This window comes from Oncorhynchus clarkii, unplaced genomic scaffold (assembly GCF_045791955.1).
Source record: "Oncorhynchus clarkii lewisi isolate Uvic-CL-2024 unplaced genomic scaffold, UVic_Ocla_1.0 unplaced_contig_13334_pilon_pilon, whole genome shotgun sequence".
Classification (NCBI taxonomy): domain Eukaryota; kingdom Metazoa; phylum Chordata; class Actinopteri; order Salmoniformes; family Salmonidae; genus Oncorhynchus; species Oncorhynchus clarkii.
In genome coordinates, this window is record NW_027258284.1 from 24,360 (window position 1) to 35,550 (window position 11,191).

The 11,191-nt window shown below is 40.6% G+C and overlaps 1 protein-coding gene across 1 annotated transcript; it reads right to left on the minus strand.

The window, feature by feature from the left end:
• Positions 1-2,061: 2,061 nt before the first annotated feature.
• Positions 2,062-9,430, minus strand: LOC139396445 (glycine N-methyltransferase-like). Its single transcript, XM_071143492.1, has 5 exons — positions 9,133-9,430; positions 6,562-6,689; positions 4,914-5,027; positions 2,827-2,968; positions 2,062-2,467 (listed from the first exon to the last, which is right to left on the minus strand). The coding sequence occupies exons 1-5, from the start codon at positions 9,339-9,341 to the stop codon at positions 2,296-2,298; spliced, it is 765 nt and encodes a 254-aa protein (XP_070999593.1). The 5' UTR covers positions 9,342-9,430; the 3' UTR covers positions 2,062-2,295.
• Between the last annotated feature and the right edge of the window lie 1,761 nt (positions 9,431-11,191).

Below are 11,191 nucleotides of genomic sequence, written 5' to 3' on the forward strand. Positions count from 1 at the left end.
CCCTTTAGTTATGGTAACTAGGCTTCTCCAAACTCAGAGTGCTGCTGATCGTTAGTAGCCTACTAAACTTGCTAACTGCCTGGTAATAAGCACTCTATTGTCCCTCTAAATCACTCTGACATCAATGCAAATGTGTTCGAAAATCTAATCAAACACTTCATGAGCCCATGGTACATTCTAAATCAAAACTAATTTCACACACATTATTTAGTATATGTAAAGACAGGATTAAATTAAGAACAGTCTGATGGGTGAAAATATTAGCCTATCACTTGTGAATGTGTGCAGTAAGGCAAGAAAGAGCACATCCTTTTTTTTTTTAATTACTTCATGATACAAACCTAATCAAAAAGGTTTGTATCATAACTAAAGTGGCCAAATAACATCTTAAAATGTAGCACATTAAATCTGCTTTACAACCAGTGTGGAGCCTAAACTGGCATACATAGGCAGCACGTGAGTTTGGTGAAGATCATTTTCACCATAAAAATACACCTTTATATATTGCATTACATGCAGGAATCACATTTGAGAAGTGTTTTCCTGCTTATGTATTGCATTTTGGAACATTCACACCTATAGCCTACTGCAGTGAGAATTGCTGCACTTACAAATGTGAAGTAGCCTAACAAGATTTTAAGATTAACGTTCAGATCTGTTGCGTCAGCCTCATTGCTTTTAAAGGTTTTTTGATGCGAGTGGTTGTATTAATTTGTGATCTCACATCCCACAACTGTCCCAGAGTATGTTTGGGGTGGCAGGGTAGCCTAGTGGTTAGAGCGTTGGACTAGTAACCGGAAGGTTGCAAGTTCAAACCCCCGAGCTGACAAGGTTGTCGTTCTGCCCCTGAACAGGCAGTTAACCCACTGTTCCTAGGCCGTCATTGAAAATAAGAATTTGTTCTTAACTGACTTGCCTAGTTAAATAAAGGTCAAATAAAAAAAAAAATGTAATCGCACAGAAGTACAAGTTCACCAATAGAATAGATCAACTTTTGTCCTATGGGAGATCTACTTAGGCTACTGCTTTTGCTGTTCGTTAGGCCTACTCATCTTGTTGGCTGCCAAAAAGTAAAATATAGACATTTTTAACATCTTCAATATGCGCCTCTGATGTGTCCGTCTTCACTTGTAGCCTACTTCGGGGCTGAGATGCATGTGAGAAGGACCCGATCACATAATGGGCATTGGCTAATAGAGATATCAGAGAGCCATGTGAGTAAGAGGTGCGTCAGAGCACGACTGCCAGGTGAATTATATTCAGGACACAACGGCCACATTGGCCGCAAATGGCATTACGGCCACACAAGGGGGATGCCATTAGGAAATTCGAGGCCTGGTGAGAATATTATCAAGTGCTTGTCAAATTATGAATAAGAGACTGATGAAGTGTGTGCAGCCTGCATAAGAAACAAAGCAAAGCTCTTTGATTTCATGAGACTTTAAAGAATTCATTAGTCTCTTCATGCAGCCTAAAATCTAAACATATCACAAATAAAGTTGCATAACTAACTAAATTAAGCATTTAGGAGGACCTGTTTCTTTGTTAACCGCTCAACACAGAATAGCTGCGTGTGCACACTCTCGGTAACGGTTTAGAGAAAATATACTTTATTTTATTCAGCCACGTTCAAATGTATTCTTCACACTATAAAATAATGCCACAGAATTCTAAGAAACTTATCTGCTAAATGAACTAGTGTAGCCCACAGCCATTTGGCATAGCCAGATCAGAGTCTAACAAGGACAACTCAGAGTATGCTATTCTGTTCTTCTGAAAAATACTACATTTTCTTCATGTTTCTTTAGACTGGTCTAAAATAAATAATGGATTTATTGTGATGGTGTAGGCTATATTAAATGTATTTATTAGAGTTGTGATTAAATGTAGATGTTCCAAAAGGTCTGCATCAGTGGCTTGTAGGCTATGTGTGGAAGCCAGGAGATGCTAAACGTGTTTATGTTAATTAATTGTAAATTACGGTGAGACCGGCAGTTATTTGCTCGACAATCACCGGCTGACAAAATACTACCAAAGCATGGTTGGTAGATGCTTCCACATCACTCAAGATGGCTGTTGAGTGTCTCGTCTCTTGCGTTGCCTGAGAGTTAAAAGCCCCTGAAAGACCAAGGGATCGAACAGCATGAATATGGGCATTTGGGCTCAGGCTTGTTTTGGTTCAGAAAGGGAGAAGAGGCGGTTTGAACAGAAGGGTCAGCAGAAGAGACATGACAGAAAGTGTAGGGAGAAATAATGAGGGTTGAGATACAAAATCGTGGGAAAGTTGTGGGGTCCCTAAGCGGTCTTTTTGACCACGTGGATGAAGTAGCAGGGGGCCTGGCTCTGGCCGGGGGTGTAGGTCTTGAAGTCGCCGTAGACACTGTGCTCACACTTCCCGTGGAAGGCTCCCGTCAGGATCTCTTTGAAGTTGTCAATACGGTGAGGGTAATAGGACAGGCGGAATTTGCTGCAGGAACACAGACACGAGGGGGGTCACACTTACTCTCCTAGCCAACAAGAACAAAATTAACAAATATAAAATGAAATTAAGATTTTAAACTTCAATGTAAAATAATACTGGACTAAATTATGAATTTGGTTGGAGGCAAGTAATCTCGTTTACTGGGTGATTTCTCACATGTGGTATGTTACAAGTGCCTACTGGGTAAAAAATTGCCATTCAACATGTTTTGAAAAGAGAAAACAGAACATTGCGCTCCATTGCAAAGGTGTAAGGTTGTCAATATATTTGACCGCATCTTAATGTGCTCATGACAAGTTTCACAATGCATTATGAATACATCTTAATGATATAAGTAGTTGTACCTAAGTTCGGGGGAACTCTGTGGGCCCTCTGGCACCTGTACGGTGTAGTCCAGGGTGATCATGTGAGGCTTGTTGTCGACCCACAGCACAGAGGTGGTGATGTCCTGAGTAAGATCACTCTGAAAAATGACAGGCACACACACACACGGTGGTTAGCCACAAAACAGTATGGATAAGGACATGCATACAGCATAATACCGAGGCATGGATGCAAACACTAGCATGTAAGAGAACTCATTACATTTTATTATGACTACAGTATATTGGTGTAAAATAGTACAGAAGACAACTAACCCTTCAGTGGCCAATATAGGGGCATAAACAAAGTGTTGATAGCAAGGTGGTACTGCTAACTAATCACGTAAAAATAAGGAAGCTGTTGCTATGATCAACAAGACGTTGGGCGCTGACAGACTTTTTCCATAAGTGGGGGGAATTTGCTTAAGGACTGTTTACGTCGTCCGGGAACAGCTGGTGAGCTCATTCATACTTCAGTGTTTCTTGCCTCGAAGCGAGTATTAGAAGGCATTTAGCTTGTCTGGTAGGCTTGCGTCACTGGGTTTGTCTTTGTAGTCCGTAATAGTTTGCAAGCCCTGCCACATCAGTCGAGCCGGTGTAGTAGTATTCAATCTTAGACCTGTACTGATGCTTTGCCTGTTTGATGGTTGGTCTGAGAGCAGAGCGGGATTTCTTATAAGCATCCAGAATAGCGTCCCACTCCTTGAAAGAGGCAGCTCTATCCTTTAGCACGGTGCGGATATTGCCTGTAATCCATGGCTTCTGGTTGGGATATGTATGTACAGTCACTGTGGGGACGACGTCGTCGATGCACTTATTGATGAAGCCAGCCTGCGCTAGCAAACAGTCCTGTAGCGTAGCATCCGCGTCATCTGACCACTTCCGTATTGAGCGAGTCACTGGTACTTCCTGCTTACAAGCAAAAAGTAAAGCAGGAATCAGGAGGATAGAATTATGGTCAGATTTGCCAAATGGAGGGCGAGGGAGCGCTTTGTATGCATCTCTGTGTGGAGTAAAGGCAGTCTAGAGTCTTTTTCTTCTAGTTACATACGTGACATGCTGGTAGAAATTAGGTAAAATAGATGTTTGTTTGCTCATGGCCTTATACAGCTCATGAGTGCCAGCATCTGTTTGTGGCAGTAAGTAAATGGCTACGAATAATATAGATGAGAACTCTTGGTAGATAGTGTGGTCTACCAAGACGAGCAATGCCTCGAGACTTCTTTAATATTAGACATCCGTGGTTTACCTACTCGCCGGTGAAAGCATCCGACCATCCTCCCCTTTTCTCTGTCTTTTCTTCACTCGGATGACAGGTATCTGGGCCTAGTCTTGCCAAAGCAGGTTATCCTTTGCGTCAGACTCATTTAAGAAAAAGTCTTTGTCCAGTTTGAGGTGAGTAATGACTGTTCTGATGTCCAGAAGCTCTTTTTGGTCATAGGACGTTAGCAGAAACATTATGTACAAAATGAGTGACAGTGTGAAAAAAATAAAATACAAAAAATAGCACAGTTGGTTAGGAGCCCGTAATCACGCCATTATCAAAAGTACAATTTAAAATCAAAGGGCAAGACAATACAGGACAGATAAAAATAGGGAGGGGTTGGGTACAGGATACAAACCCGGATTATGGTAAGGTTTAGGCAGTAGGTTTGGGAATAGGAAACGGACCTGGTTTAGGGTAAGGGTTTGGGGGGAACATAAGAAACTTAAGGCACTGAAGGAAGGGTAGACAGAGTCAAACATGGACCATAGGCTTTCTTGAAGAGGTGTTTTTTTTTATTTAAATGAGATGACTATCTCTGCATCTCGTATGTGTGGGGAGTGCATTACTTGTATACTGTTACTAGCACTTATACTGTTATAACGGAACTATCAATTATTACTTGCAAGGTCAGATATCATCCCGGTCCTGCAAAGCTACACAACGTGCAGGCTTTCGTTCCAGCCCAACACAGAGAAGGCACAATAATAAAGTACCAAGAACTTCAAAGAGTGCACAAATAAGTTACTTGTGAGTCCAAAATCAGTTAGGTAATGACAATACTGGCTGCCTGCCCCTCACTCACCTTTGAAGTCTGGCAAGTGAGCGAAGGAGTTTCCCAGGCAGATGACTGCATCAAACCCATTCCCTGGCTTCTGCACATCTTCTGTAAGCGTCAGCCAGTTGGCCTCTTCAATCACTGGAGGAGGGTAAGGAAAAAGAGGAACAAAATTAAGAAATTATATTTAGGTCTAGAGTATTTTCTTTGACATCTTCCCTCCTAGTTTAATACCAATTAAGAAAGCTTTAGCTCAGCAGTCTAACAAATAGAGATGTTAACGGCTAACCGTTAATCAGTTAACGGCCAAAAATACATTTTACCAGTCATACTTATTGGTCTATAGGGTCATTTGCATAATTGTGTGGAGTTAAATACACACGCTGCAGTTTTCAATAGTCATCATGCATATTATCATCACACACCCACAGCATACAGAGCCTACCACCTGTCAGACAGCACAAGAGTAGCTCCTCAAAAGGTCTGTAGGCTACTGGAGTGAAACCTGTTTTTGTAAGCCTAGTTATTGCACAACAAATAACAATTCTCAAATTAAACTTTATGTCACATGCACTGAATACAACAGGTGTCTTTCACCTTATCGTGAAAGAACTCAACTCTTTCTTGAACTGCACTGCTTTAAAACTATAAATTAACACAATAAAATAACAATAAAGAGGCTATATACGATTCTAAGCGCAATCACGTGTTAACTTGCAACCACGATTAAGAAGGAGACCTTTTAATTTCTGAACTCTGAATTCACCATTCAGGTATATAGGCTATAAGCCTGCCTACCGTTGACTATCAAAGTGTCACCCACCACCTTGCAATGTGATCTTGGAAGTAGTAGAATTGTTTGAAACCTGAATGTTTTACTTTACTTCAAATGATGAGGCATGTCTTACCTTGCGAAAATCCACCCGTAGAAATGTGGATGCAATTATTTTATAAGACTTCCTCGTGCCATTAACAGCATTTCTCACCTGTTCTACATATACATTTTATTTCGTTGTCCAGAACAATCCTAGTCATAACAACAACGCATTATAGTTATTGCTTTTAGATTCCCCCTCTTTCTCAGTTTAACTGAGATTTTAATCTTGGTCACAACTGCTCGTATTAGGTTAAGAACGACGGTGTTCTACACAAATTGCCGTTTGGCAAATGTTTGAAAATGCAGTTTTATTAGCTGCTTCATTACAGGACTTGCATGTTCAATAATAAGCTATAGCCTTTTGAACAGTAAGACGATAGGCTTACTATTGTTGCATGTTTCCATTAAGCTCTTAATGAAAAATGCCCAGTCCTTGTATGCATACTTAGTATCAGAAAGGAAGAGGCAAAGCGAGAAGTTTCACTCTCGCCAAAATCTGTCCAAAACAAACCCATATTATTTTGGGCCTAAGCTTGTCGCCAACCCTCCCACCTTGGGCCGACTCCCATTGTTAGGGCGGAAACTTAAGCATCTCATCATTATATACAGATCTCTAATAGTATTTTCTGTTGGTCACGTCATTTTACTGTTTGGAAAACATGTTACTGTTGTTGACCGGTTAAATGAAGTCAGTCAGGCGGCAGCAAAATTGACCAAAATGTGCATGCCTACTAACAAAGCATTGTTGCGCACAGGAGAAGCAGATTTGAATCTGAGAGACACACCATCACTACTCACCCCACTGGTCAAAGGCACGCTCTTTTCTTCTCTCCCACCTTTCCTTCAGCGCGTACTTGAGCATTTTGTCGCTGGCGTCCACGCTCGTCATCTTAAATCCCTCCTCAACCAACATGATGGAGTCCACGCTGCAATAAATCAAAACCATTGGTGTTGGGTTTTGAACAAATTATTTTCTTATCTAACCTTCAAGGAGAAGTTCAGGTGTGGAAATTGTTGTAGAAACACATAACGATAAACATTCAGTAACATGGCAGTAACAAAACCACACAGGCCTATATGAAGTTGCCTAGCTTTGTGCTAAACTAAGCTAGCGTCAGCTACGCAGTCCCTAAATGGTCCTAAGCTAAACTATCACTGCTTTTGTTGGGTGTGTCACTCAATTCAGTGTGTTGCTAAGGTTAAAGGCAAACAGTCTGGTTGATGAAAAATGGATAACAAACACCTTACAAATGATTACCAATATGTACAGTGACACCTGCAACAGGTTTGTTAAAGCCAATGCTCATACATTTTAGTGGACAGCGAACACACTATAGAAACATTTGTGAATGGGGTGGACCTGTGCTCAATCTTTTGCTGAGCTGGCAGTCTGTGTGCCAATTATTTCCATTGTACACTATTGCGACACAAATCGAAACAGCATTGGCAGTTAAATTAGTCACACTCACTGTATCATTGGTTGAGAAGAGGGATTTAGTACTCAGAGAGCAAGAGTATATAAGTAGATCAAATGACAAAACAACTAGATGGTTTGCTATGGCAGAACATTCCAAAAGACCCAAATAGGATATAGCATGGACACTCCTAAATAATCCAGTTCCACCAGCCATGTTTACTTTGGGAGACACCAGGGCACACTTGCCAAACTCAAAAGGTCTACTGCACTACTCTGCCAGTATGTTCATATGACCATGGATTTCTCCTTGGAAATTAGGATAATTCTACAACTACCACACGATTCGCGATGTGAATTAGGACACGTGTTAGGGCCATAACTCAAATTAGCTCAGTAGAAGAGTACACCAGATAGTGACTACTGTACAAACCAACCGGATATCAAGTGTAGCAATGATACAATGATTAGGTTAACACATTGACTGGCTAAGTTCAGACAATCTTTTCCAATTCATCTACTTACTAAATCATGGATACAATATACACAACCCTGACACTTATGTAGGCTTTTGCATTGACGATCACGTCTTTGCCAATGAAATATGCCTTTGTTTCCAATAATCTATGGTCTCTCCAACAATGGCGACATAACCGAATGCTGGATGAAAGAAGTTTACAATGTTTGGAAAAACATGTTGATGACTAGCAGCTTCCTAGATGATTTGACCTCCAAAAACAGATACACACTATCCGTGTGGAGGAAAACCAGTCAAAACGCACCACTATCAGACCAATATTGGTGCAAAGCACTGAGTCACTTTTTCCCAGTACACACCCTTACATAAGGTTTAGATGGGCTATTCCTTGGACTTTTCCAACTTGATGTGCTGGACAGGCTATTCCAACCTGCAACTTGTACTTTTTTTCATGGGTGTGAGTCACACCATCTGCCCAACCAATCTGAAAACAGCTCCACATTCTACCCCATGAGTGAACATTTGGTATGTGGCAAAACGTTTCACAAGCATTGAAGCGGTACAGCTAAAAGGAGCTGCTAAAAGTAAAGTAACTGCAGTGGACGGCAACCTGCTGTTGCTTTTTGGTTATTTCGGAGAACATCCTTTAGTCTTTTTAAGAGTTATGTTTCATAACTTAAACGTGCAGGTAGTGCCTATAATTATGTATACTATGCCCTGAATAGGGACCCATAATGAAAACAAACATCTCTTCACAGGTAACAAGTTGGTCCATATTGTGTAAGAAAACAATACACCAATTTACTATAATAAATCAAGATGTACGCTTTATGCCTTCAAGGTGTAATCCCAAAACTGCTGATAGGGTTATGATAGTGAGCACTAGTAGGTATCAAGGTATGTAAACATGTATACCCTGATTTCTGAAGTGACCCAATGGCAGCAGTTTGCAACTGAGCATTTGTTGGTAATATCTAGGGAAATACATTTATGCCACATTGGGTTCCATTCACAGTCTTTTGAGCTAATCCATATCCAAAACAAATCCAGTGTTGAGTAAATGTGGGAAAGGTTCATTTGGGTGAAATTCGTAAATTGCAGTTCTCAACGCTGAGCAGATTTCCTTAAATATGCCTACATTTCCGCAGAATAAAATGTGCTTTTCATTCGTTGAAGGCTGTCCTATCTAGCCAATACACACGACGTTTATTTTGTGGAAGCGTACATTGCATAAAAAGCAGTTGGTAACTAATGGAATATTTCAGCAACTGCAATCAAGGCCTAGCCAAACGCTACACTAAAGAGACGGTGCTACAAGCAATACGAACCACACGTAAATCTGACAGGTTGGTTTAGAGCTCGATGTGTTATGTGCTTATTATAGGGATGCTTGCAGTGGCCTACGAGGGCACACAAACTGTTGTGTACGGAAAAACGTACAGTTCAGAAATACTAGTTGTATCGGCGACATGCCTACCCTGTGCCGCAGGCAACATCCAGTATCCTTTGCACACCGTGCTGTTTTAGCAGGGACACCACCCAGCTTTTGTATTCTTCCGTTCTACTCCGCGTGTCTCCGATGTACAGCTGCCACACCTTTGCTGCTTTTCCGTCGGCATATTGATCAGGAAGCCCCACGGAAGCAACGCCGAGAGAACGCGTCCGAAACACACTGTCGACTGACATTCTTTATCTTCAGGGATCACACTGCTACTTTGTGCAGAAATATCAAATTCTAGACTAATGGAATATTTATGAAAATAGCGAGGCACGTATTATATATTGGATATCCGTATTTTTCGTCTAGCCTTTCTCCACCTAAATCTTAACGGTGTTATTATTATTTATACTAGCTAGAGATAAACTGGAAGCGAAACTTTAGCCCAATGAGACGCCTGTATACTCACGCCTTCTTTCTGATTGGACACGGCGTAGTCCTCACGTCAACATTGAGGAGTTCAATTAATGTCCGGGCATCTGCTGGTAAAGCGGGTTAGCATTGACTGCGTTCTATTTCAAATGCAAAAAGTAATGCTGTTGATAAAAAAGGGTTTATCTGCCTTAATGAAAACAAGTTTGAAAATGTGAAGAGGTATTTTATGGAAAAAATATGTATTTTTATGAAGGAAGCATAATTTTGCCTAAGTGGCTCAGATTACTGTTCGATTCGAAGAGGCGCTCCTCACTCACCGCTGTTCATATCGCGGGCCATATCCTAGTGCACTGCGGCACAGGTTAATAAAAGTCCCTCAATCGTATGAGGTGATGAAACATGGATCAAAATTCTCCGCCCTAAATCTAGTATTTCATCAGTTGTATGAAAGTAAAACAGATGTTGATGCCGCTGAATGAAATGTGTGGTTAATGCTGAATTTAAGTGAAACATTTGAGTGAAACATTTATTTGTAGCCTATTATAGTTATAAGCAATTAATTAATTAAAGTCGTTTTTCAAAGTCCACAATACACAAACTATGTAGGCCTAACCACTATCAAACGTTTTCAATTACACCATTTGTCTATTTGATGTTTTTTTTATTAGTCTGCAAAAATGTACAGCACAACATTAAATTGTTTATGGGGCAGGTTTTCTCTACACACCCAACTGTCTGTAGGAAAGTAGACACCTCCTATGCTGATTGGCCAGTAGACTTCACCACAGACCCTCCGCCCTCTGGTTCAGGCAGATCCGGTACTATCCAGGCCAGGGTAAAGGTTTGGGTAGGTTACTTTCTAAATGTAATCCGTTACCGTTACTAGTTACCTGTCCAAAATTTGTATCTGTAATGTACCTTTTGGATTACTCAAACTCAGTAACGTTATCTGATTACATTCAGTTACTTTTAGATTACTTTCCCCCTAATAACAGGCATTAGAAGACATGTTGCCAATTGAATGACATCTATGGCAGAATAAATCAATGTTAAAGTGTACACACACACATATACATATACATATACACATATATATATATATCATTTATAAGTCCAAAAATTGATGTAGCAACTTCAGATTGTCCCTTTAAGTCTATCAAAGTGTGCAAATTTGAGCATGTCTCCATTGACCTATGTTTTTTTTCCCAGCATGAATTAGATTGAGCAATAAAAATCCCACTTTTATTACGTAGGCTGGGATCCGCACTATGCATCTTTTGCAAGAGCGCATTCTTCACTGGCTGTCCACTGGCATCAAAAACAATGATTGATAGGCAGCTTAAACTTCTTGAATTCAACCATTATTGGGTTCAAATACACATTTACATTTGTGAACAGCCATCCACAACAACCACAATCCGTAAGGCGCAAATAGCTAAATTAAAGAGCAGCAGTGAGATTAACATCAATGCGCTATGTAGGTATCAATAATAAGTGATATCTGTATCGCCATAGACTACACCACAAATTGGATAATCTTTGGATGCTGACAGCTGTCGCACAATTCGAAGATATAGCTTGGACTGTAGCCCACAAAAGCCTATTCCTGCTCTTTTCCCGCGATCCATCAAACACATTTGGTGTGTCATCATAGTGGTCAATG

Coding starts and splice junctions, on each gene's coding strand:
- LOC139396445 (XM_071143492.1), bottom strand. CDS start 9,341: ATGTCAGTCGACAGTGTGTTTCGGACGCGTTCTCTCGGCGTTGCTTCC. Junction 2,969..4,913: donor TCACTTGCCAGACTTCAAAG/GTGAGTGAGGGG, acceptor AACCACCGTGTG/TGTGTGTGCCTGTCATTTTT. Junction 2,468..2,826: donor CAGAGTTCCCCCGAACTTAG/GTACAACTACTT, acceptor GTGTTCCTGCAG/CAAATTCCGCCTGTCCTATT.